This window comes from Ovis canadensis, chromosome 21 (assembly GCF_042477335.2).
Source record: "Ovis canadensis isolate MfBH-ARS-UI-01 breed Bighorn chromosome 21, ARS-UI_OviCan_v2, whole genome shotgun sequence".
NCBI lineage: Eukaryota > Metazoa > Chordata > Mammalia > Artiodactyla > Bovidae > Ovis > Ovis canadensis.
Genome location: NC_091265.1, coordinates 59,162,484 through 59,188,997, shown reverse-complemented (window position 1 = coordinate 59,188,997; position 26,514 = coordinate 59,162,484). Strand labels below are relative to the sequence as shown.

The following is a 26,514-nucleotide window of genomic DNA, read 5'->3' as shown; positions in this document are numbered from 1 at the left end:
CCGCATGCATGCATACCTCCCCTCTTGTTTGGGTTTCCTTCTCATTTAGGTCACCACAGAGCACGGAGTAGAGCTTCCCTGTGCTATGCAGCATGCTCTCATTAGTTGGCTATTTTATACAGAGTAGTGTGTATATGTCAACCCTGGTCGCCCAATTCATCCCTCCCCCTCCCCTCGCTTGGTGTCCACTACTGGGCATATACCTGGAGGAAACCATATTTTCCAAAAGATACACGTTCCCTAATCTTCACTGCAGCACTGTTTATTAATACAATAACCAGGATGTGGAAGCAACCTAGACGTCCATCAGTGGCGGAATGGATAAAGGAGATGTGGCTCACTGTGGCTTCCTCCTGCTGACTCGCCACCATATACTCTTTCCCCACCATGGCCTGCCTTCTTTCACCTTCTGTTCATTCGTGGAGTCCACTCCAGTGGTGTCCTTGTCCAGGAGACCCCATAGTGGGTGGGTGGAGCAAGCATTTGGGGATCTTGCTGCAGACAGAAGTGTAGGTGATTGGGGACCATGTTTGGGGGGCTGGGAGGGGGAGTGGGGATCTGATGCCTTGTCAGAGAGGACAAGCCAGGGACCCCAGTGTTAAAATGGGACACAAGGGGCGGGCCTCTGGTGCAGGGGAGGGTTTGCGCCGAGGAGAATGAGCTCCGAGTGAGGAGTCAGTGTGTCGAGGAGGCCCTGCTCCTGTTCCTGCAGACCCATGCTTGGTGCCCCCACCCCCAATCTCTGCCTATTTGGGCTCGCATGGTCAAACCATCCTTACCTCTCTTTAACCCTATTGAGATAGGTGGCCTTTTTACTTTAATTTTTAAAGAATTCTTCAAAACTGGAGAAAAGAGAAAGGAAGGAGAACGTTAGAATAAAAATTACAAACAGAATAAAGCTTCTAATTTATACGTTTTGGCTTCTTAAGATCTTAGGAAAGGCTTTGAAGCTCCTGCTGCTGCTGCTGCTGCTGCTAAGTCGCTTCAGTTGTGTGACCCCATAGATAGCAGCCCATCAGGCTCCCCCGTCCCTGGGATTCTCCAGGCAAGAACATTGGAGTGGGCTGCCATTTCCTTCTCCAGTGCAGGAAAGTGAAAAGTGAAAGTGAAGTTGCTCAGTCGTATCTGACTCTTAGCGACCCCATGGACTGCAGCCTACCAGGCTCTTCCATCCATGGGATTTTCCAGGCAAGAGTACTGGAGTGGGGTGCCATTGCCTTCTCCTACCTGATCCCAAATCTTTTTTTCTAAGATAACCAGCTCCTTCTTCCAAAGAACTCTTACAGCCCAGGAGCTCCGTGCCTGGCTTCCCTTTCCCGGCTGCCCTTCTGTCTCAGAGGCTCCAGGAGCTGATCGGCCTGCCCGTCTGCTCTACCAACCACACAGGGGCTCCTGGTCCAGGGGTAGGGGACGCAGGCTCTGGAATCCTGCCACTTGGGTGGTACTTCGGCTCTGGTCCTTAACTGTGGTGGCACTTTAGGCAGCTTTCCTAGTCTCTCTAATCCTCATCTGCCATTTCCAAGTGGGATTGTAAAGGATCAATTCCTCAGGATTACCGTGAGATTTAAATGATATATGTGAAATGCTACCGTAGGGTCTCAGGAGTCGGACACGACTGAAGCGACTTAGCACGCACGTGTCCAAGTGCCTGGTATGCTATGCATGCAGAGTCGCTTCAGTTGTGTCTGACTCTTTGCGACCTGTAGCCCAGAGTCCTCTATCCATGGGGATTCTCCAGGCAAGAATACTGGAGTGGGTTGCCATGCCTTCCTCTAGGAGATCTTCCTGATCCTGGTATCAAACCTGTGACTCCTGCATTGGTAGGCGGGTTCTTTACCACTAGCACCACCTGGGAAGCCCAAGTGCCTGGCATACAGTCATAAAAGCCCAATAAATGTTAGTGGGGGAAACTCTGGATTCAAGTCTTTCAGCCTCCTTGGGGGTCTCTGCCTCTGACTCCTGGTCTGAGGGGCTGGCTGGGGGGAGGACATGTCAATGATCCAGCCCTCTGGGGGCATGTCCACTTCTGGTACATCCTCTGAGGACTTGCTCAGGTGGGAAGAAGGCGTCTAGACTGAGGCCCATCGCACACTGCAGCTGGGCTTCGGTGGCTCACACGGGTTTCTGAACTTGGGGGCTTCGTTAAGCAATGTTTGCAGCCCAGGGCTATCGGGGTGTGAGGGCAGAGCATCCTTTTTTCTCCTGGGACGTCTCTTGGTCCTGCCTTCTCCACTGAGGCCCACACTTTCCCTCCATCCGATCCGCAGGCTCCATCTCGGTGAACAGCCGCAGTACGCCGTTCTTGGCCACCGGAGAGAGCGAGATCCTGGACCTGGAGAGCGAGCTGTACCTGGGCGGTCTCCCTGAAGGCGGGCGGGTGGACCTGCCCCTGCCACCGGAGGTGTGGACCGCAGCGCTGCGGGCTGGCTACGTGGGCTGCGTGCGGGACCTCTTCATAGACGGGCGGAGCCGAGACCTCCGGGGCCTGGCCGAGGCGCAAGGGGCTGTGGGCGTGGCCCCCTTCTGCTCTCGGGAGACGCTGAAGCAGTGTGCCTCCGCTCCCTGCCGCAACGGGGGCGCCTGCCGGGAGGGCTGGAACCGCTTCGTCTGTGACTGCATCGGGACCGGCTTCCTGGGGCGGGTCTGTGAGAGAGGTGAGGCTGGTCTGCACGCCTGTGCCCCTGTCCATCCCTGTGCCCCATCGAGGACCATCCCTGGGCCTGCCAGCCCTGTATTGATTGGCTTGGTCTTCTCTCCCTTCTCTGGCCCCTGCCTGTCCCCCCCTTCCCCCTCCCCCAATTCCTGGGGCAGAGGCTACGGTCCTGAGCTATGACGGTTCTATGTACATGAAGATCATGCTGCCGAACGCCATGCACACAGAGGCGGAGGACGTGTCCCTGCGCTTCATGTCCCAGCGGGCTTATGGGCTCATGATGGCCACCACCTCCAGGGAGTCCGCGGACACTCTGCGCTTGGAGCTGGATGGGGGGCAGATGAAGCTCACTGTCAACCTCGGTAACTGCTCTGTCCGTGCCCCGGGCCCCTTCCCCGACCCTGCCTCTTACCCACACCCCCTCTGTCTGGAGAAGCTTGGTGGTTGCGCCAGCGAGAGATGGGCGGTGGGAGGTGCCAGCCCGGGTCTGAGCCCCGGCCCCCCGCAAGAACTTCCTCCCAGAGAGGACGCATAGTGTAGGTAGATGCCTCGCGCTCGGCAAAACCGTGGGGAGGGGACCCGACTGTGTCTGGCGTGTGATAGTCACCCTCCCAGGGCACTCCTGGGGCTTGGAGTCGTCTGTTCGGTGCACACACGTAAGGAGGTAGTTCATGCCTCGCTGTCAGCTCATCCGCTTGCTCATACCTTGGTTCATTCATTCGCGAAGCGCTTGCAGACGCCTACTGGTGTTCAGCCCGGCTCCCTGCCTCAGCAGATCGAGACAGAAGGACCCAGCCCCCCACACAGCCGCTCTCGTCTGCTCTGAATTTAAAGAGCCATGTCTGTGTGTGTGCGTGTGCAAGCGTGTGTGCATGTGGGTGGACAAGGGTACCCATCGGGACATGTCATCTTCCCCGTGTCCGCTTTCACGTGAGTCCCCATAGCTGCCCGGATTTTATAGACTGGGAATGCCATATACTGACCTACCAGCATCACAAAGCTAGTGACGGTCAGCAAGGAGCCCGGACTCAAACCCAGGCCATTTGCTGAGGTTCAGTGCTTCCTCTTGGTTTCTGACAGAGCTGGGAGGTGGAGGAGTATCAAGACCCTTGTCACCTGATGGCTTGATGCCTCTGCCCCACCCAGAGCAGGCATGGCTCCACTTCACCTGGCAGTTCCTGGAGCATCCATGTGGGCAGTACGACGAGGCCTGTCGGACTCTCTGTGGCTTCAGCAGGGTCAAAAGGGGAACAGCAAGGCCACTCGTTCGGCTGTCACTTATGGGCCACGTCTTAGTGCCAGAGTGTTCTGAACCTGGGGTGACCCCAAGGCGAGGTCCCAGGGTCATGGAGCTGTCAGTCAGGGCAACCTTGGCAGCTAGAGGTCCTAAGCTGCCCAGGCTGGGTCACATTTGTCCTTTTCAGACTAGCCTTTGGGCATATGGAGGTGGAACACCCAAGAGCCTATCACGTGGGAAGATTCAGGCCTCTGGGGTGGCTTGTTGTGTCCTGAATCTGGAGGAGAAGTTAGGCTCCTCTGAGCAGATTACAATCCTCAGCTGAGGAGAACACAGAGCTCTGAGCTTAAAATATTCACCTGGAGTCTCATCCTAACATTGGTCTCCAGGGCGTTTGGGGGACAGACTGTGGCCTTTTGGGAACCCATTCCCTTGCTAACAAATTTACACTGTGTCCTTTCCCCTTTGGGCCACCTGGCCTTTGTGCTCCTAGGACAAAGAGTGAGGCAGGGGGCCTTGGAGGTGCGGAACTTTAGGGTTCCCTGAAGCTCTGTTTCTAACCACAATCACAGCCTACAGAGTGGGTGGTGGGTGGCAGGGGAAAGCAGGATGGGAGACACCCTTTGCCAGCGTCCCACGGGCCTGTACAGAGTCCCTTGGCACCCCTGAGAGGGTCATAGGAGGAAGACACCAGCCCAGGACACCGTGAGTGGCCCTGTGCTTCTCAGACTGCTCAGGTCTGTGTACCCAGGGTCTGTGTACCCAGGTCTGTGTATCCAGGGTCAGGTACCCTTTGCCCTGGAACATGTGTGTCCCCTGTGTGGTGAACATGTGGCTCTGTACTTGGTGGGGACACTGCAGGGGACATCTGAGGCTTCCATTTGCAGGGAAGGCAGATGCTTCTTCCTCCACTTGGACTGTCTTAGTTTCCCTGCGAAGAACCATGGATCCCTTGAGATGAGACAGGAGACAGCAGCCTTGGCCAGGGCACTCCGGTGGGCCCTGGGGACATTTCACCCTCAGGCCCTCACTCCTCCTCATGGACATGCTTTTCGATCTGTGCCACATACGTTCTTAGAAGTTAAGGGACAAGGTGGCTTGCAGGACAGTCCTCCCACCCATCCACAGAGATGCTGTCTCTAGCAGCTCATGACGCGCTGTGACCAAATGCTTGGTACAGTCACATCTGTCCACAAATACCAAGTGATGTGCATACAGGGAGGTGTGTGGCTGTTGTGTGAACCACACAGACACACAAGGGGTCCCCACCCTGCCACCAAGCCTCCGGCTATGATAGGAAGAATACTGGGCTGGGGACCAGAAGATCTGGGTTCTAGTCCTGGTCTCCTAGACTGCTGGGTAAGTCATATCCCCCTTTCTAAGCCTCTGTTTCTTTGTAAAATGGGGATAAGAATCCTCACTCTACCTCCTTTCTGTGTTACTTTGAGGCTTAAGTAGAAGCGTGGAAATAACAACATTATATGATGCAAGGCACACACATAGAGACTGACTCAGCCAAGGGAAGGGAAGTCATACTGGGATAGGGACTGAAGCTTAGAGCCAGGCCTGGGACTCGCCTCCACATCCCTTGACCTCCGTCTGGCCCCACCTCAGGAGCCCCATCCCGATCCCCAGCCTGCTTGCTACCCTGAGGGCCTGGCAGGCTTGGTCTGTGGCCGCGTAGTCTCATCTCATTGGCAGGGAAGCCAGGCTCCCGCAGGCAGCTCGTCAGGTGCTCACTGGATTTACGCAGACTCGGTCCGGAAGAGAGTGGAGCTGGTGACCACGTGGTGCGAGAAGGTGCTTGGAGCCAGTCTCAGGTGCCTGGGTGTTTGCTGGGCTGGAGAGGGCCAGGAGGGCCTGGGGCTGCTGCCCCTGTCCAGGCAGAGAGCCCCAGCAGCGGATCACGCCTCCTGCCTTGGCCTCCACCGTGTCCGCCGACCCTGAGCCAGTTCCTGGAGCTCTGCTGCCTACGGGCCCTGAACAGAGTGGTTGGTCTGTGTTCCCGGAGTCCCTGATTCGTCACCCATTCCAGTGTGATCTGGGTTCCTGGGTTCCTTCTACCTGGGGCATGGCCTGCCTCTTGTCACCCCCCTGGGGTTGCCTTTCTCCACTATGTGCCTATCAGCCGTCCCAGTTGCCAGTGAGGCTGACACGAAGGGTGAATTGTAACTGAAGAATCTCCAAGCTGGTGGGGCCCTTAGAAGTCACCTCCTTCAGCCCACCCCCGTGTGTGCATCCGTCGTGCATCCCCCTGCCAACAGGAGGCTCTCCACCTCAGATGACTCTGTGTCAAGAGCACCGCACCTCTGAGATGGCCATTCTCATCACTGGGTCATTCTTCCCTGGTAGTAACATCCTCTTCTGAAATCCCCACTTGTGAACTTAGTTCTGCTGTCTCAAGCTGTACACAGCAAGTCTGGCTGTCGCTCGTGATTTAAGCCAGGCTTAATGCACATTACATTCCAAAGCCCTTTAATCTCTGAGACCATGGGGCGGTGCCTTGTTCCCACAGGGTGGTAGTTTGTTCCCATGGGGCTCTTTTAAGAGGCTCTTGAGCTCTTTTAAGGCTGAGCAGCTGGGCAGACGGCTGCGCCCAGTGCACTCCGCCACTCTGCAGTGTCGCCTCCAAGATTCCAGCCAATGGGCTCCTGAGGCTCCTTGCAAGGAGCTCCGGCCCCCTCTCCCCCACCTCCAATCCCCAGGGTGTGGATGGGGGAGCAGGTGGGATGCAGAAAGCGGAGCCTGGCTTCTTTTCCGGAGTTCCTTTCCATACAGATGACTTTTTCCCACCTGTCTTATCACACATTCATACCATCATCCTGGTCTTTAGGCCCAACCAGGGCCTTGGCGGGTCTGTGCACACCAGTCACTTCGGTCCGCTTGCTGAACATGAGGCGCAGGTTTCTAGTTATCAGGGTCGCAGTTAAACCTCCCTGAGCTGTGCTCTGGGAGGTGCGGCCACCAGAGGGCGGTCTCTCCCGCTTACCCGCAGTTGCTGCCTTTCCTCTGGGACAGTGCTGGCTGCCTCCTGGGTGTTCAACTTCAAGGGGAGTTTGCTCCCCTCCAATCCCACTGGAGAGGCGCTCCTGGGGGCGGGGCCACTTCAAGGGTGGGCCTGGAGCTAACACCTCTTCTCTGGACAGACGGAACCCCCTTCCTGGAGCCCCCATGCTTGGGAGGGGCAGAACTATGCTCCTCCCTAGGCCTTTTCTCCGAAAGGGGATCGGCCTGCCCTTCCAGCTCCCTTTTTTCTTTTTTGGACCCTTCATTGGTGAAGACTCTGCTGGCCCTGAGAGAGCCCCCGTGACCTGAGTCCAGGCCTGGCACCCTGCCCTCACCCGGACATCCTCCCCTCCCCCCTCTGTCCAGCTCCCCCTTTCTTCCTCTTTTCTCTCTGTACCCTCTCCACCTCCTTCTCTCCCTGTGACTTGCCCCAGATCTGCCCCTCGACCTCCTTCTGTCCCTCCCTTGGTGCCCGGCTGTGGCTTCAGGTCCCGGCTGCTCCGCCCACTCTTCTGCTGCGGTTGACGACGCGTGTGGGGCTCAGCCGTACTGCCCGCGGAGCCCATGCCCCCGAGCCACGGGGGAAGCTACCTCCACTGCAGGAACCTTCAGGGGCTTAGGGGGATGCCAGATGACCCCACCCCACTTTGCCTCCTGGGCCTTGGGGTTGTGGGCAGAGCCCATTCCAGGGGAGACAGAGGATGGCAGGATACACTGCTGCTAAGAGAGGCCTGGAAAGTGCCCCTCCCTGAGAGGTAGGGCTGGCCCATTGGACACTTCGTTCTTGTTTCTTGGTCAGGGTGGTTTGTTCAAGCCCCTCAGCTCACAGGGAGGGAAGGTGGGGCTGGGAGAGAAGAGAATTGCCCACAGTCACTTGGTGGGGTAGGATGCAGCATTTCTGCCTGCTTCTGCCCTCTACTGTCTGGGTCTGATGGAGCAGGACAGGCGTCCAGAGACCCCGTCACAGGACTCTAGTGCTCTGTGTCCTCGTGAGGCTGGTGGACTCACGTCTTGTGGGTAATGCTCCCACCAGGGGCATGGCCAGAGGCCCCAGGGCTCCGGGCTGCAGGTCGGTGTAGACAAGTGTGCTTTCTGAGTACCTGGGGCCTTCAGGCTGGACTTGGAGGCCAACAGTGCTGGGGCTGGGGAGGGGCAGGAGGCTTTGCCGAGGGTGCCTGCTTGTCCCTGAAGACCTCAGAAGTCATACGGGGCCTCAGTGTCCTCATGTGTGAACCTCTGGCCCTTGCCTAGAAAAAGGGAATAATGCTAGTTCCTGTTCAGGGTGAAGAGCACCCTGGTTCCCAGGGACAGCCTGGTACCCTCCAGGTTAGGAAGGGTAGCAAGAAGGTTCCTGTAGGGGTGGTGCTAGCCCCTTGGGGCTTTGGGAAGTGTATGGCTGCGGGAAGGGGGCCCTGGGGCAGACCCCTCCATTTAGCTCAGAGCCCAGGGGACACGGAGATGATGTGTGACAGCCTGGGCTCTGAGCGGGGAGTTGTCCCAGAGCAGGGGAGCAGGGGCTCTGGCCCTCCTCGCCTGTCTCCCTCTCAGAGATGGGGAGATGTGGGGTTGGTCAAGCCCTCAGCCCCCCAGTGATCCCCTGTGCGACTGGGATTCCCAAGGTGCCCATCTCCCTCAGACGTGAGAGGCCCGGGCTTCTCCAAGAAGGGAGATGTCAGCCTTCTTCCCATCACCCGGTTGCCCTGCCTCCCGTTTGGGGGAAGGAGGGGGAGGGGGCCGACTGAGGAAGGGGAGAAGGCACCTGAGCACGCGTGGTCCCCGGAAAGTGGCCCTGGGGAAAACCCCTGCCTGCAGACACCCCTCCCTGTGAAGGATGTAAAAAAAAAAAAAAACTTGTTCTGCCTTTTTGTCTCCCCTCCCTGCCCGCCCCATGGCCCCCCCAGACTGCCTGCGCGTCGGCTGCGCACCCAGTAAGTGGCTTCCCTCTTCTTCTGCAGAGCCCCTGGGGGCCTGGGATTCTGGACATTGGGGTTGGGGAGGGGTGCAGGGGGAGGGGAGGAGACGGTGTCATAGCCTGCTTGTGCGGGACTTGGGCAGTGGGTGCGTGTGTGGGGTGTGCTTGTGGAGGGCAGAACGAGCCAAACGAAGCTAAAGCAGGGGGAGTCGGTGGAGGTCGGGGGTCCGTGTGCTCACTGAGACTAGGATAGGAAGGGCCAGAAACTTCGTCTCCTCAAACGCTCTGGAGGGTAGGGCAAAGGCTTGGGATGGCACCTACTGCAGGAGGGCAGGAAGGAGCCGAAGAGGGCTGGCCTATCCCGCTGTATCCCGAGGCGGCCACAAGGGGGAGGTCGAGGCACGCGGGAGAGAAGCCGAGGGCTGGAGGTGAGTGGGCGGTGAGCTCGGAAGTTCAGCCCTCCACAGCCCTTGTTTGGGGTGCGGGGGTCGGGGGTGAGATTTTGCCAAACGGGGGCGCTCTCGGAGGTGACAGTGAGGCTCTCAGCAGGGGTGAGAGCGGGTGTGGACATTTCTGAGCTCCCAGTGTGCCTGGATTCAACCCTCATCTCTGAGTGTGTTTCTGCCTGGTGTGCCCTGAGGTCACGAAAGAGAGCCCAGGGACGCGGCAGCCACAGGCAGAAAGAGGGTACTTGGTTCGGCTCTGTGTGTATTTGGACAGGTGTGCGCATGCGTGGTGAGCCCTGCCCCGCTGGTGAGAGCACTGGGATGGGGGGCCCAGGAGGAATCTTGAGGGGTGCCGCAAATGGCCTGCAGCACCGTTCTAAAGCTAAACGTTTTTAGTCTTGGAAGCGGTTCATCCAGGTCTTGAATACATGGCCGTGATTCCTAAAAAAGACATTGCGCGCTCTGGCCACGCTGGCCGTGCTGTGTATGTGATGTGTATGTCCCTGTGTGGCATTAACCAGGCATGTGCAGAAAAGTCACACTGGGTCCCTCCAGATCAGGGATCCCCAACCTCTGTGCCATGGGCCGGTGCCTCCTGTCAGATCCATGGTGGCCTTAGATTAGAAATGAAGTGCGCAATTAATGTAGTGCACTTGAATCATCCCCAACTCATCCTCCACCCGTCCTGGTCCGGGGAGAAATTGTCTTCCACGAAGCTGGTCCCTGGTGCCCAAATGTTGAGGACTGCTGCTCTAGATGGGGGAGCTGTGTGTGTGTGTGTGTGTGTGTGTGTGTGTAGTGTTCATGGACAGCCGTGAGGCTGTGGGTGCGCATGCACATTTGGGTGCGTGGTGAGACTCATGAAAGTTTGAGGCCTATGTCTATAGGCTGGGGATTCAGCTGCTGGCTACACACACTGACACGGAAGGTCGTGAGGCGAGGCGGGCTGAGTATGCTGGTTGTCGGTGTGAGTGTCCAGGTGCAGGGCCTTAGGGCACAACTCCGAAGGCACCCACTATTCACTCACTCTGTTCTTTTCCAATGGGAAGTTGTACCAAGTGTGGTGATACTGAGTGTGTCTGTATTTATGACTGGGTGTGTGCAAAGGCTCTGTGTGTGTGTGTGTGTGTGTGTGTGTGGTGTACCTGCATGTGTGGGTGTGTACAGGGGTGAGGCTGTGTGCCCAGAGTGGTACTTGAAGCAGCCACATGAGGGCAGGAGGAGGTGCCAGGCTGACTCCCCCCTCGGTGCCACAGGTAAAGGCCCTGAGACGCTCTTTGCGGGGCACAAGCTCAATGACAATGAGTGGCACACAGTGAGGGTGGTGCGACGGGGCAAGAGCCTGCAGCTGTCAGTGGACAACGTGACCGTGGAGGGTAAGTAGTCTGCAGCCCTATTCTTGGTGACCCCTGCCTGGGTGCCATTTCTCCCTTAGGGGTGGCATGTCATGGGCTCCGGGACCCCAGGGGCCATTTCGACTCCCCAGAGGCAGCATTGCCCTGCCAGCCTGTTGGCCCAGAGTCCCACAGCTCCCCCAGACCCAGGAGCTGGGTGTGCTGCCAGCGCCTGTGGGGGCTTTGCTGATGTCCTTCCCATGTGGCCCTTGAGTGGAGGGGAGGCTTCTGGGGACCCAAGACCCAGCCTCAGAAGTGATCCTACAGTCTGGGCCCCAAAGCCATGACCCCATCTCTGTCTCCTGTGCTGAGCAGGACAGATGGCAGGGGCCCACACGCGGCTGGAGTTCCACAACATTGAGACGGGCATCATGACGGAGCGGCGCTTCATCTCCGTGGTGCCCTCCAACTTCATCGGGCACCTGAGCGGGCTGGTGTTCAACGGCCAGCCATACATGGACCAGTGCAAGGATGGGGACATCACCTACTGTGAGCTCAATGCTCGCTTTGGCCTGCGTGCCATTGTGGCCGATCCTGTCACCTTCAAGAGTCGCAGCAGCTACCTGGCGCTCGCTACGCTCCAAGCTTATGCCTCCATGCACCTCTTCTTCCAGTTCAAGACCACAGCCCCTGACGGGCTCCTCCTGTTCAACTCAGGCAATGGCAATGACTTCATCGTCATCGAGCTGGTCAAGGGGTGAGGTGCTGGGCTCTGCACCGCTGTCAAGGACGTGGTTCCCCTGTCCCCGCCATGACCAAGAGGCAGCTCCCTCAGCCACTGGCTGAGATGTCCAGTCCCCACAGACCACAGGTCAAGATTCAGGTCCCCCCGCCACCAGCCAAGATGGAGAAGCAGCACCCTCTCTTCCACCCTGGTCACCCCCCAATTACTTCCTTGCCAGGGGTTTCTCAGTCATATCTGTTCCATTCACTGTCCTGGCCCTGGCCATCTGGCCCTACTACAGACAGAAGGCAGGGCTGGGTCCCTGTGACCTCCTGGCCTAAGAGGCCCCCACCCTAGAGCAGCTTTGTCCCTGCCCAGAGGACCCTACTGCCCCCACAAAGCTGTCCCTCCACGAGCTTCTCTTCGGAGCCTGTCCCAGGAGCCAGGTCCTCAGCAGCCTCTCTCCCCACACCCCCCACGATGGGCCCTCACACCTGAGTCCTCTGTTGGTCTGGGTTCTTCCACTATGAGGTCTCCCTCTCCACCCCTCCCTCCTGCAGCTTCCAGCCCCACCCCCACCCCGCAGCTGTAGCTCCTCCTTACCCGCCTTCCCAGCCCCCACCTTGACCCAGTGTCTCCTCCCTACTGTGGGGCAGGTACATCCACTACGTGTTTGACCTGGGGAATGGCCCGTCCTTGATGAAGGGGAACTCAGACAAACCAGTCAATGACAACCAGTGGCACAACGTGGTGGTGTCCAGGGACCCGGGCAACGTGCACACGCTCAAGATTGACTCCCGCACTGTCACGCAGCACTCCAATGGCGCCCGAAACCTCGATCTCAAAGGTGGGGCCTGGGGCCTCTGGAGGAGGCCTGGCCCTAGCCCAGACGCCCCCTTGGCCCCAGCAAGACCGCCTCCGGCCTGGGATGCTCTTCCCCTTGCGTGACTCTGTCCCGGCCCTGCCCACAGTTTCCCTCGCTCTTCCCCATTTTCCAGTGTGTCTAGCCTGACACTTCCTGTCAAAGTTCTGCTCAGCTCCCCTGTGAGGCTGCCCTCTCAACACTGAAAGCCTGCCTGCAGGGTGTATCTCATGGGGAGTTTGGTGGCCTCACCCTAGAGCTAGGAGAAGGCAGTCAGGCCTTCTGAAGACCTCTTGGCCCTCCAGGGCTGAGAAGTCTGCCGTGTTGGGGGCCGGAGGGAGAGCAGTGTCCCTGCTGGGCTGGGAGTGGGGCTGTGATGAGGGGAGGAAGGAGGAACAGTCTCCAGGCCCCTTCGTGCTGCCCTGGTCGTGTTCCTTGGGCACTGGCGGGAGTAGTCTGGGCACTGGTTTGGACCTAGGCCTCCCTGGTGGGCTCAGCATCATATGAGGGCCCTCCATTCCCCAGGGCTTCTTTAGTAGTTAGTGGGGCCATCACTGCCTACCCCTAGAACAGTGGTGCGTCAGAGAGGAGAGAAGAGGAGGGGGAGTTTAGAGATCCAGGGAGGTGGAACAACAGGAATGAGGATGAGGCCTGTGGCTTCTCCAGAGCCCACTGGGGCAATGCGAGCCACCCTCACATGCCCAGAGCAGCCCCCAGTTTCCCTTAGGGATCCCTGGTGTCACTGTGACTCAGACTGTCCGAGCGTGGGGAGGGTTCCTAGAGACTCTGGAATCCACCCTCCTCTTGAGGAGGCAGCAATGGAAGCTCCAAGAAGCTATGTGATTGCCTGAGGTCACAGAGTGGGCGGGCCATGGAGTTGGAACCAGAAGCTTGGTCAGATCCTGCGCCGGTGCTCAGACATTCAGTTGGGTACAACTCTTGGCGACCCTTTGGACTGTAGCCCTCCAGGCTCCTCTGTCCATGGGGTTTTCCAGACAAGAATACTGGAATGGGTTGCCATTTCCTCCTCCAGGGGATCTTCCCCATCCAGGGATCGAACCTGCATCTTGTGGGTCTCCTGTGTGGCAGGCAGATTCTTTACCTCTGAGCCATGGAGGAAGCCCCTAGAACGGATGGCATAGTGTTGCCAGTTCTCCCTGCTGCCAGAAGGGGGCGATGTGTCTCAAGTAATTCGCAGTGGCAGCAAACCCACGGGTGGTCTGGCCTGGTCTTGGTTTGCACAGAGTTCCCAGCAGGGGCAGCAGGGTTGACCCGTCATGTCTTGCTAGAGCTCTGCCACGGGCCAGCCAGGACTTCCAGGGAGTTGAGGTCCCTTCGGCCAGGCAGTGATGTGGAGGACCAGTGTCCCTGAGGAGGACTTCTTGCCGGTGTCACCCAGAATCCCCAGTCTAAACCCTAGCTGTTGGAAGGTGCCGGGCTTAGAACCCCCAGCAGAGAACCCAGAGTTGGGAGAGGCTGGCAGAGGCCTGGAGGAGTTCTGGGGATGGGAGACTTCGGAAGGGAGGGAGCGAGGGTGGAAGGGACCGGGCTGCACAGCTATGAAAGGCCCTGATTACGGGCCGGAACTGGCATCAGATGTGTGGGAGAGAGCACGGAGCAGGTTCCTCCAGCTGCTTCCCTCTTCCCTCCCCGGGCATCTGGGTGTCCCTGGGAGGGGAGCAGACAGATGGCGAAGTGGAGAAAGAAGAAGGAAGGGTGGGGGTGGGCATCTGCCTCTCAGAGAGGAAGCTGGAGTCCGGATGAGACCGTGTGGGGCTGCGGGACCTGACACTGGAGGCTGATGTCCTGGGAGGGACCTGGGTATCTGGGGACCGGATCCGAGCTCTGACCCCACTCCCTTTACAGGGGAGCTGTACATTGGTGGTCTGAGCAAGAACATGTTCAACAACCTGCCCAAGCTAGTGGCCTCTCGGGATGGCTTTCAGGGCTGCCTGGCCTCGGTGGACCTCAACGGGCGCCTCCCTGACCTCATCGCTGACGCCCTGCACCGCATCGGGCAGGTGGAGAGGGGCTGTGACGGTGAGTGTGGGTGCAGGAGTTAGATGTGACCCTGCGGGGTGCAGGCAGACTGGGGGGCCGGGTGGTCTCGATGGAGCCTGCTGCCGCTGCTCTGGGACAGAGTATGGGGAGAGTCAGAGGTCACTTGCCCTCCCTGCTGCCTCCCGCCCTGAACCCTTATCACAGTTCCAGGCCAAGACCAGCTGTCACTGAGCTCCCCTACTCCCACCCCCATGAGTTCTTGGCCCTACCTGCCCAGCAGAACTGAGGGAGGGCTTCTGGCCCGGTCCCGAAGCTTCCGTAACTCCTGGGGTGGGAGGGGGCTTGGCTGAGCGGGGGGTGTTCCCTCTTCCTGCCTCTTCCAGGCCCCAGCACCACCTGCACCGAAGAGTCTTGTGCCAACCAGGGCGTCTGCTTGCAGCAGTGGGACGGCTTCACCTGCGACTGCACCATGACCTCCTACGGAGGCCCCATCTGCAATGACCGTGAGTGCAGGACTGGGAGGGCTGCGGGTGCTGGGGGGAGGCCCCGGGAGGAGGGAGGGTCTCTCAGAGCCATGCTGCTTGCTTCCTTCCTGTCCCTTCTTGTCATGAGCGAGACGGAGGGGAGCTACTGGCTGCTGTCTCCTCCTGGAATCCCCTCTTGGGCCTTTGCAGGACTCCTGACGCCTGCGTGTTGGGGGTGATGGTTGCTAGACAGCCTCTCCTCTTCCTTCTGAGCTGGTGGGACACTGCTCCCCTCACCCCTCGCCAAAGATATGTCAACCTCTGTCACTGTCCTGATGCTGGCCATGGTCTCATGTGTCGTAGCTCTGTCGCACAGGGCCGGTGGGGCAGTTGCTGACCTGTACCCCCTTGCCCCTGGTGTCCTTGAAATGTGCAGTGTAAACCTATTACTTCCTGCCCAGAATAGGCCTACACCCCCAGGAGACAGGCTCAGGAGACTCCCAGGAGGCCAGGCCTCCAGACGGCTGGCTCCCCTGGAGGCCAGCCACCGTGTACTGACCAGTTTCCCTGCAGGGTGTCCCTTGGACCCACAAGGACACTCCCTCGTGTCCTCGCCTGGTTCTTCTCCTCCCTGGCTGGGCATCTGCTGCCAACTTGCATAGTGTTTGAGGCCCCTTCCTAGAGGGTGGGCTTCAGCAGCGGTTTCCAGTCCCTCGTGGTTGGTGGCCGGCAGCTGGTTAGCACTTGGATGAGGGAGGGCCGTGGGGCAGGCATGAGGGAGAGACAACTTCCTGCTTGAGGGGCGTGCTGGGCAGCATGTGGCCTCTTTAGGTGTCACTTGAATGGTCTTCCTTGGGGGTGGCTGGGCTGAAAGACCAGGGACACGACGTGCCAGCTGCCTGAAAAAAGACACACGCACACACACTATAAATGGCTTCTTCACTTTGCAAACATGGACACTGAGGCCCGGAGGAATCGGTGGATTTCCAGAGTGAATAGCAGATCTGGGCTGAGAACAGGGGTCAGTGCCTTTGCCTCCATGCCACACTGTGGAGCCTTAGTCATCGGGCAGAGTCCTGAGTTTCTTAAGGGGTGCATAACCAACTGGTTTCTGGGATTGTGCTCTTGATTTTTCCTTCTTTGTAAGAATGCCCTCTCCATCTCCATGAGTGCTTTCCTGGTGTTCTGAGGCGGGCCCATCCCTGGGTACCTCCACATCCTGTCCGATCCTACACGATTCTTCCTGTCCAGCCTGCCACTCGCTGTACCTGCCAAAGCCCGCAGACGCCGGCCAGCTCAGGGCCGCTCCAGTCCTGGCTATCGGGGAATAAGGACGGGGCTGGGGCTGGGCCTCTTCCTCTCCAGCTCATTCCTGCTTTGCACAGGCGATCTGGGGATGGTGGTAACTTTGCTGTTTAATAGTAACTATCCCTACTGACTGTTTCGTGTTTCACGGCTTACAAAGTCCTTTTAATTTGTCCTCAGAGAAGATAGTAGGATGGAGACCAGCCATCTGATTTAGTTGCTGAGGACACTGAGGCTCCAGTAACAGGAACATCCTTGTCCTTAATCACAGGGCGTTGGGGGCAGGGTGCGGCTGGAACCTAGGTGTTCTTAAGGTTTAGTCCTGGGGTGGTGGTGGTGGAGGTGGATGTGGGGCCCACAGATGGTGGGCATTTCTTGCCATGGCCGCAGGGGGTCAGGATGGAGAAGAGTGCTGCCCATCTTCACTACTGGACTCCCACATGATGGAGCCTTTTGGGGGGAGCGGAGAGATGGATGTGGGTTTAGGGAGTCAAGCCATCTTTCAGCAGGGGTGGGAAGAGAGACTGGAACAACTTCCCTGGGTTCCAGGCAGGTGGGATGCGGGGAGAATTGGGGCTGGGGAACAGGGGCCTCTTGGGAAGTGTGACTGTCCCCGAGACTGGTCTGTGTGTCTGGTGACAGAGCCCGAGCAGAGCCTTGGAGGTAAAGACAAGGTGGGTGCAATCTGGGAGCCTCTGGACACTGGCCCTGGGGGTGCCTTTGAGATCTCAGCCCCCTTTCCCTTGAAGGTGTGCCTCCTCCTGATTCTCCAGGCGTGGCTGTTTGATGCTCATGCTGTCTCTATGACGGGTCTTCTTGGGGCTCCACTGATACACAAGGTCAAGTAGGAACCTGGCCCAGATGCACGTCTGCTTCACCCCAAGTGTGATGGCCCTGGAGGCACCCTGGGCATCAAGGGCCCTTGTGCCTGAAGAGATGGAGGGGATGGGGATGGCCCAGGCATCCTCAGAGGGTTGAGCCTGGGGTGTGGAGCTGTCTGGTGATGAAGAGACTGGGATGAGGAGGAGTCCGACCTTCAGGACAGCCTTTCCCTATGTGTGGCCTCAGTTTCTCCGTCTGGAACATGGGGATTCCCCCTGGGGGTGAAGGCACCATTGTGAGGCTCAGGAGTCTGCCCTGGGAAGGCAGGAGATCAGAGGGAGAGAAGTCATTGTCAGGGTGAGAGAGAGGAAAGCAGAGAGAAAATAAAAAAGAGAATATGAAATGAGAGAGGAAGGAAGCTGGACGGAGGCCTGCTTCCTGGCAGGGCCTGAAGCCCCAGGGCTGAGGTCTGGACAGCGCTTCCCTGGGCAGCTCCAGCTCCACCTCCCAGAGCCTGTCCCCAGGCTCTCCCAGGCAGTGGGTTCTTCCCCATCTCTGCTCCTGTCTGTTTCTCATCTCCCTAGCCGCTCTGCTGGTCTCCGCAGCCTCTATTGATCTCCTGCACACCTGTCTCTCCCTTCTTTTTTACCCTCTCCCCACCTCGCTCACCAGTGTCACCCCCTCCGGCTCTCTCCACTTCCCACTCACTAGTATTGATTGGCCTCTGGGCGGTTTCCCTTCCTCTCCTCTCGCCGCCGGCTCCTCCCTCCCTCCCTCCGGGACCATACATTTTCTGCCTGCTCAGAGCTCTGTCGGTCTCTATCCCAGAGCCAGGGCCAAGAGCGGGCACAGGAAGAGAGGACAGGAAGCCGTGCTCCCCAGCTTGCAAACTCTCCTCCCTCATGGGGCCACACACCACCTGGACACTTCTTTCTGGGTGCCTCTAAGGACCCTTTTCTTCTCTCTGAAAGGCTGGGGACCAAATGGGGCATTGGCATCTAATAAGTTGGGAAAGGTGGCAGCTGGGGCAGAGGAGCTGTCTCGGGTCCTGACTGCATCCAGGAGCCGAGCGCAGCTCTTTTGGGGCTCCTGGTGACAGGTTTTGTTCCAAAACGAATGCTGGATAATAAGCAGGAGCCACCCCTGCCCTGCCCCTCCTCCCCTTTCGCAGCCCCTTCCTTTTGCCCTTTCTTCGCCACCTCTCCTTGTCTACCTCTTTCCAGGTCCATCCCTCCCTCCCTCCCTCTCTTCCTCCTTATCTATGCTCTGCCTCCCCACGCCCCCACCGCCGCCCCCAGCAAGACCTTGTCCAAGCAGAACTCAGGTTGATGTCAGTGCAGAGGTGGCATCCAGACAGAGGGATGAAAGCCTCCTTGCTCTTACTTCCCAGAAGTGCCCCAAAGTCTGAGGGGCAGGTCTCAGTGGAGGGGCCCCCTAGAAGGAGAAATGGCTTCCTCAGCAGGGCATAAGTGGCCTAGAAAGGGTTTTGTCCCAAGTGGAACACTTGGTGGATAGGTATTCCCGAATCGCCCCCTCCCCATCCAAGAAGGGGAGGTTGGCATATGGGGGAAGGGGCAGAGGAAGTGGACTGGAAGGATAGGAGGTGTCCAGGAGGGTTGCGTGGGGAGGGAAGCACCCTTCCGAGGAGGTGGAGGGACTGTGTGTGTGGTGCCTTAACTCTTGAGCGCCTTTGAGGCTCTGGGTACATTGTTTGTTTGCATATGGGTGACCCTGTTCTTGGAGGGTGACCTGGAGGGGGGTGTCCGTGTGTATGCTGGCTGTTCGTTCATTGCCTGTGACCAAACACGCATGTGTGTGAGCGTGTGTACACACTCGGCTGAGTGTGAGTTCATGTGCCGGGTGTCTGTGAGCACATGTATGCAATGTCTGTGTCTGAGCCTGTGTGCGTGCACGCGCACTGGTGCCTGTATGGGCACGTGGGTGTCTCCATCCCCGAGCCCGTCCACATCCTGGCGTGCACGTGTGTTTCGAGGGGTGCGTGCAGAGGTGGTGGTAGCCACATCTCTGCGCACTGGGCCAGCGAGCACTATTGGGGTTCGTCCGGGCCGGGGGTGGGGGGTGGTGGGAGGAGGTGGAAGAGAGCGGCCTCTCCGGCTAGCCTCAGTTCTGTTCAATTATTCAGCAGGGCCCCTTCTCCGGAGGGGGCGGGAGGGGTGCGCGCACCCGGGCGTGGGGGAGGGGTGGGGCGCGCGCAGAGGAGAGGCGAGCGCCGAGCGGGCTAGCCAGGTGCCGCGCGGCGGAGCTGCCCAGCGCCGCCCGCAGATCGGGAGCCGCTCGGGTCCCTCCGCCCTGCCCCCTCCTCCGCCCGCGCTCCCCCTCCCGTCCCCTCTCCACCCCTCCTCTCTCCCTCCCTCTCGCTTCCAGCCCTCTCAGCCTCTGCAGCAACACTCCGCTGCCTCCATCTCTCCGCCGGAATCTCGCAGGCTCGCGCCTTCCCTCCGCTCAGCCCCGCTCCCCTCCTCTCCTCTCCTCTCCCCTCCTCTCCCCTCATTCCCCCTCACCCGGATTTGCTTTCCTTCCCCCTTCTCCCGCCCCCCCACCCCGGCCGCTCCCTCCTTTCCCCCCGGCCTCTGTCGGGCGGCAGCGGCAGCCGCGGCGCGGCGGGCCCTAGTCTCCATCGGTCTCCTGCTTCTCTCCTCCAGTACCCCCTCCCCGGCTCGGTTTTTCCGCAGGATTTCCCCGCTCTCCCCTCCCTGCTTGGCCCCCGCGCCTCCCCTATCTCTCCACCCGGCACCATGCCCCCTCCCCCGGGCGCTCCCCCGGGTTTCTGACGGCCCTCTGCGCCGCTCCGACCCCGCCGGGATGCGGGGGGACCCTTAGCTCCTCGCGATGGACCCAGGCGTCCTGGACCTTGGCGTTGCCGCTCCGCGGACCCCGGATTCCCCGGCGGGATCCACTTGATTTCATTGGCTCGGGACCGAGGCTTGGGCTCTGATTTTCCTTCTCTTCACCCCCCTACCCCCCTCCCGGGGCTCGGAGCCGGAGGGGGGCTTCGCGGGGCTACTCGGTCCCGCGTCCCCGCCCCCGGCCATGGGGCTGTGAGGGGGCCGCCCCCGGGCCGAAATGCCCCCCGGGGGGAGCGGGCTGGGGGGGTGCCCGCGCCGCCCCCCCTCCCTGGCCGGGCCCCTGCCGCTGCCGCCGCCGCCACCTCTGCTGCCGCTACTGCTGCTGCTGCTGCTGCTGCTGTTGGGGGCGGCCGAGGGGGCCCGGGTCTCCTCCAGCCTCAGCACCACCCACCACGTCCACCACTTCCACAGCAAGCACGGCACCGTGCCCATCGCCATCAACCGCATGCCCTTCCTCACGCGCGGCGGGCACGGTAAGTGGCGCTGCCGATACCAGCCGGCCGGCCGGCCCCCGGGGCCTCCCTTGCGCGCGGCCCTGGCCCCCGCGGGCCGCACCCCAGCCGGTGCGCGCCGAGGCCCGGCCCCTCCGCTCTGCGGGCCCGCGCCCCCTCACCTCCCATCTTGGGCTCCACCAACACCTCAGCCCCACCCTCTCCTCTCCAGCAGCATCCCCTCACCCCGTCCGTTTATCACCCTCATCTCTCTTCACTTTCATTGCTTGCCTCACCTTCACCTCGGAATCCCTGTCTCCGGGGCCTTATCACCCTTCTGTGTAGACCCTTTGCACCCTCTCTATCTGGCCGTTCATCCGCTCTGCCCTGCTCTCCCTTCCCCGTTTCTCTTCCTCTTCACCTCCTCCATCCCTGCCCCTTATCATTCCTCCATCTGGCTTCCCTCCTCCTTGGCCACTGTCACCTTCCTGGCCCAGCGTCTCCGTGCCCATTATCTCCTCATGGGTCCCCCACCAACCTCTCGCCTCTGTCCCATCTATCACCTCTCCTCAGAAGTGTCCCATCACTGCCTCTTTCACCCCCTTGTATCTGGCGATTTCACCTCTGCGCCTGCAGCCCCCGTCCTGTCTTTCCCCCATTCCTGTCCTTCCACCGCCTCCCAAGCAATCAGCTTGCTCCACTGTCCCATCCTTTCCCAGCCTCATCCCTTCATCTCTGGTTTTTCCTCTCCACATCTCTTCATCTCTGCCGTAGCTCCACCTCTGACCCTCAGCATCTCCCAACCCCACTGTTTGAATTTCTGTCCCCCACCCCAGTCTTCCCACCACCTCTCCAGTCAGTCCTCTCCCACTTTACACTGTCACCTCTTAGCTCAGTGTCTTCCCCCTGCCATAACCTTCTGTGTCAGCACTGATTTCTCCTTCCCTCTCAGACCCCATCACCTTTCGTTTCTGACCTCTAGCTCTTCTAGTTTCTGCCTTTTTTTTTTTAACCTCCCAGCCCAGTCCCTTCATCACTTCTTGCCTTAGACCCCTAAGATTCACTGCAAGCCCCTCTTCCCATCTCTGCAGCTGCTGCCTTCTATCTCTGTCTTCCGTATTCTCTGTGCCCCCCTCACTTCCCATTACTGCGTCCCCATGACTTCCAATCCCAGGCCTCCTGGGTCTCTCCCTCTTCACATTTTATTTCATCTCCATGTCAGGTCCCATCATTTCCCATCTCAGTCTCTCCTTCACATTTCATCTGAAAGCTCCTGTTACCTGCTGTCCCAGAGATCCCATCACTTCCCATTTTAGTCCACTTCCTTCTCTGTTCTCCACATTACCTCCCATCTCTGTACCTTGCCATCAGTTCCCACAGGGTACCACCATCACCTCCATTTCTATACCTCTCTCACCTCCCATGTGGTACAGCTCCCACCTCCCACCTCCGTACCGCCATTGCTTCCCATCCATACACTTCATCACCTTCCCTCTTTGGTCCCCACCTCAGCCCTCCAACACTCGACGTTCTGTGCTCCTCGTTCCTGTGCTCCCATCACCTCCTCTGTCTTCCCGTCGCTTCCCCTCTCTGCCTCTGTTGCCTTCCGTCCTGGCACTCTGACAGCTCCATGCTTCTGTCCCTGTGCCTTTGCCAGTTCCCACTCTGTTCCTTGTTGTCTCTAATTTCTGTATGTCCGTCACTTCCATTTCTGCCCATCCATCCCCTCTCATTTTTTGACTCCCTTTTTGTCCCTTCCTCATCTTTCATGCCCGTATCTTCACTTCCCGTCTGTGCCCTCATGGTCCCCATTTCTGCACGCATCGCTGCCTCCTCATCACTGTTCTTCACCTGTCCTTTCTTGCTTCCCAATCTTTGTTCCCCCGTACCACTTTCAAGCTTTCCACCTCTTTTCTCTCCCCCTTCTCGTTTTTCCTTAGGTTATCTTTATCTTTTTCACGCCTCTGCTTTCTCTTCATCCAGTTCCCAGGAGCAGCCTCGTCCAACATCCTTTCTCATTCCTTTCTTCTTCTTGCCCAGCCGAGTGTTCCTGGCTAACCTCTGTCCCAGCTGGGGTCATCTCCACGCCATGCTCTCCAGGCTCTTCTCCTTCTGCACTCACTGCCCACCCCCCCACCCCTGCTCCTGATTTTAACTCCCCTGTTCTCACCATGAGCAATCTGGCCCTCCTTTCCTTTCTCCATCCTCTTTATTGTCCCCTCCAGGTCCACTGAGGCTCAGTCCCCAGAGAGACCCAGATAGGACATGGTCTTTCTGAGCAATGAGGAGAGGCAGCAAAGGGTGAGAGAAGAAAGGCCATCAGGGAAGATCTCTGTGGGGTGAAGAGGAGAGGAGGTCAAAGAGGCAGGGGATGGAGGGGGGCTGGCCCAGGGGAGCTGAGCAGATTGGAACTGAAGTGCCAGAAGAAGGTTCAGTTAAGGAGCTGGTGTCAGGGTGCAAAGAGCTGGGGAGGGAAGGGAGAGACAATGGAGGAAAGAACTTGGGGGATGTCGGGGGTGGGATTCTATGGAATGCTGGCATTGGGATGCCTCAGAGGCAGCCACCCCCTTGTGTGGAGGAGAGAAACAGCCCCAAGAGGGCCACAGGCTGCCCAGGGCCCCCTGGAAGCAGAGGAGCTGGAGGGCACTGCAGGGCAGTGAGGGGAGGGGATGGGAAGACTGAGTGGAGGAGCCCATGAAGGGTCAGGCAAGTGAGAGGAAGGAGGAGGGCCCAAGGATAGAGAGAAGAGGAGGAAGAGGCCAGCGGCCATGGCCGAACCCCACCTCTGCACACCTCCACTGTGGGGCGAGGTCCGGGGGCCGGCTTCTGCTGGAACCCAGGCTTGGCAAGAGGCAGAGCCAGCTTGGGAGACCCATCCAGGCCAGAGGACACCTTTCCTTGCTGGGCTTCCCCAGGGTGAGGAGCTGCTCTTTCTGCACCTGCATCTCCACTTCCCTTCTCATGGGCTCTTCTTGCCTTTCTCCTTGCTTCCTTCCCTCCTTCCCTTCACTCTTTCCTCCCTTTCCCTTCCCACCCCCAACCCCTCCTGTTATATAATACCCCTTACCGACCTGCCAGACACGCCTGCACCTGGTTGTCTGCCTGGGCTTGGGAGGACCAGAACACCTGGGTCCTGAAAATGGCCCGGGGCAGGGGAGACACTTCTGATTCTTGACCCTGATTCTGCTTTCAGAGCCCTTGACGAGCCTCGCCACCCCTGACCTTCATTTCCTGTACCCTCTGAGGCCAGGGATAGAGGGGTCAATCCCAGTTCGTTTCTGAGTCAGGAGCCTCCAGGGGCTCTGTATTCATCACTCTAGCTTATAAAGGGACCTGGCATTTATTTTGATTCTTGTTATGGGTGTGTTCACTTGGATGTCTGATTGCACTGAATGTTTTAGGGCAAGGAATGAGCTTACGAATTGAGGAGATATTGTTCTGGGATCTAGAGAGAGCTGAGCCCAGGGCTCTGGATCTGGGGAGGTACCCCGCCTGGGGGGTAGTGAGGGTCTGTCTACAAAGAGCTAGTGTGTGGGGGCTGTGGGCACGCAGGACTGCAACCTTTCTGGATTGTGGAGGATGTTTTATCCTCTCGTGATTCTAGAGCTACCAGAAGCTTTCTGCCATGGCTTCTACGTGTGGCAGAGGGTCTGCACATGTGGTTTTATCCGCAGGGGCAGCACTGCATAGGTGGCTTCTCACATGGGATGATTATTTTGTTTGGGTCTGGGTTAGCTAACCATTATTAATGGTTGGTTGTTTTTTTCTCCCTCTAGAATGCAGGTGTGTGGGAATTGTACAGAAGATTCTTGATCATTTAGTGTTTTGCTGGACCAGTGAATTTCTGGGTCCAGGAGGCACAGAGGGGACCATGTTGGGTGTGGGCAGAAGGTTCCAGGCCTGGGCCTTTGGGTGGTGGCCACTTAGGCCTGTGCATTTTGTGTCTGGCCAGAGGCAGTCTTGCCTTGGGCTTCAGGGGTGTTCCCCACCCTGCCACCCCACAATGTTATCTACCCACAATGTTATCTGTCGTGTAGCTCAGTAGCATTTTCCTGGGGAGGTCAAGAACAGTGGGTCTGGATCACCTGAGGGCAACATAATGGGCCTTGGCTTAGGCCCCCTTCTTCTCCGGAGCCCTTTCGGGAACCCGTCAGAGATTCTAGCTGTGGTTCGGTGTCCTGGGCTCCAATGTGCCTTCCCCCGCGACCCGGGGTGTCGGGTGGCCGGGCCGAGGACGGCTGGCGGGGCGAGAGGCGGGTGGCGCCTCCGGAGCGCAGCGAGGAGGGAAGGGGAGGGACCGGGCGGAGCCCCGCCCCCCCCGCCCGCGTCCGCCCCAAGCCCAGCCCGCTGCCCGGAGGGCGGGAGTCAGGGGTCCTGGGAGAGAAATGCCTCCCCAGGGTAATCACTGCCGTCCCCGCCCAATAAAGCATTCATCCTTCACCTCTTCGGCCCAAGAAGTGTCTCTCCATCTGATCCCACACCGTGTAATAAATGCCCTTAGGCTTTTACAGTCCCGCCCCGCATAATAAACTGGCGGCAGTGGGAGAGCCGCGGGGTAGTGAATCCGGGGGAGGCCCGGCCGAGCGGGGGCGCGGGCTGGGGACTGGGGTTGGCGGGGGGCGGCGGGCGGCCCGTGCGCCGCGGCCTCGGGGGCAGGGAGGCGTGCGCCCGTCCCGTCCTGCGCGGTGCCAGCCGCTGCCCTCGCCGCCTGCCAGTCTTTGTGCGCTCTCCGCCATGTTTCCCGGCTGTCTCCTGTCGGGGTCTGCCTCTCCACACTGGGTCTTTGTGTGCAGCTGGCTGCGGCGTGGCCTGTGTGTGGGTGTGGGGTCTGTGGGTGCGTCACTGGGGACGCGTCGGCCACCGGGCCCGGGGCTGCGGGCACCCGCCCGGCCTCTGATCCCTCCTGCCTCGCTGCTCTATGGGGCATGGAGGTGGAGGGCGGCTCGCTTCTCACCTCCTCTCCGGGCTCAGGGTGATGTGCTGTTTGGGTTCCTGGGATGGGAAAGTGAGGAGAAAGGGTCTCATTTTCCGGAGACCTGAGGGGTTTGGGAGGCTCCAGGTAGATGGAGTTTCCTTTGTTGGTGGAGGGACCAAGAGACCCAGTAAGCCATTTCTGCATCTGACTGGGAGGCTCTGGAACCAGGGGTGAAGAGGCCCTAGGCCAGGAGGCAGGGAGTGGTGTGCGTGCAGGAGGGTCAGCATCTCAGCTCCCCTGGCCCTCTTCACCCCCCAAATTTGGACGTGCGGCTTGTGAGTGAGCAGAGGAGGAAGGGAGGACCCTCGGTATTACGGTTACCATGGAAACAGCCGATTTTCTAGAGTGCTGCAGTGTTGGGAGTGGAGAGAAGGTTGCCGGCTGAGGCCTACCCTGCTCATAGTCCTCACGCCCTGCCCTGTCTTGTCCAGGCAGTGACTGCCAGAAGGCGGGGGTGTGGCTCATGCCCTGATCGGATTCTCTGCCCTGATCTTGGGGCCCCATCTTGAGATTTCAGATCTCACCAGGGAGGCCCTCAGAGGGGAAGGATACCTGAGTCGGGAGGGGCAGGGCCCAGCTCCCTCTGTCTGCTGGGGGGGCTTTCCCGCAACTTTGGTGTGGCAGACTTCAGTTAACTGACACTCTGGTGGTTCCTTACCCCCGCCTTGCCCCCTGGGAGTCATCTTCTCCTCTGGTCCTGCCTGCGGGAGATGGAGAGCTGGGATGACAGCTCCTGCACCCCCGCCGCCCTGCACCCCCCCACTGGCCCCCTGCTGGCCTCACTGCCTCTCTGGGCCCCAGACCACACACAGCCTTCCCTTGTCTTCTTGGCTCCTCCTGGGCCTGTAGAAGGTGCCTCCCTCCAAGGCACTCGGGTCCCCTCTCCTTTTGAAGGCCTAGGAGCTTCCTAGGATAGAAACCCCTGGTCCCATATTGCCCAAACAGGGCTCCTAGTCCCTGAGGTGAGAGACCCCAAGGTGTGTGAGAGGGGTGGCCTTAGTGTTACTCACTCAGCTGCCATTTTGGCGGAGCAGGTTTGCTTCGGAAATACCCCAGACCCTCCCTGACCTGGGACTTTCTAGCCCATCCAGGGCTCTCCCACCCCACAGCCACACTTTTCTCCCAGTCTACTCCAGGCTTTTCCCCTCAGGCCCATCTGTCTCTCTTTTCTCTCTGGGTAAGTCCTCCCCTGAACCCCTCTCCCCCAAGAAGTGTTTTGAGAGGAGTCGTTAGTGGCTAATTATTTAATTAAGCATTTTATGAATCTCATCTGCTGCATTTATGTTCTAAAGAATGCAAGATTGTTGTCTTCCCTTCTCTGAAGGCCCCAGAGCACTAGTCTTCTAGGCCTCCCAGACAGAGCTCCCTTCCCAGCAGCTGGGTGACCAGTCCCCCACCCCCACCACGGCCAGCAGTCTGCCCCCACCCCCCCACCCCCACCTCCAGGGAGCCCAGGCAGCCGCAGGAGGGAGCCG

General features: G+C 59.2%; 1 protein-coding gene across 6 annotated transcripts in view; it reads left to right on the top strand.

Annotated features, from left to right (window-relative positions):
* Window positions 1-26,514, top strand: part of NRXN2 (neurexin 2) — a 100,185-nt gene that overhangs the window by 43,735 nt on the left and 29,936 nt on the right. For 3 of the 6 annotated variants that reach the window (XM_069566144.1, XM_069566142.1, XM_069566143.1), the window contains exon 1: window positions 19,778-20,106. In XM_069566144.1, the coding sequence (XP_069422245.1) occupies window positions 19,851-20,106 (256 nt within the window). In that variant the 5' untranslated portion in view covers window positions 19,778-19,850. Of the gene's footprint in view, window positions 1-2,267; window positions 2,655-2,811; window positions 3,016-8,797; window positions 8,825-10,510; window positions 10,631-10,963; window positions 11,346-11,968; window positions 12,160-14,040; window positions 14,215-14,558; window positions 14,679-19,755; window positions 20,107-26,514 lie in introns of those variants that run through there. The other 3 variants (XM_069566146.1, XM_069566145.1, XM_069566141.1) reach the window with 2 other exon arrangements.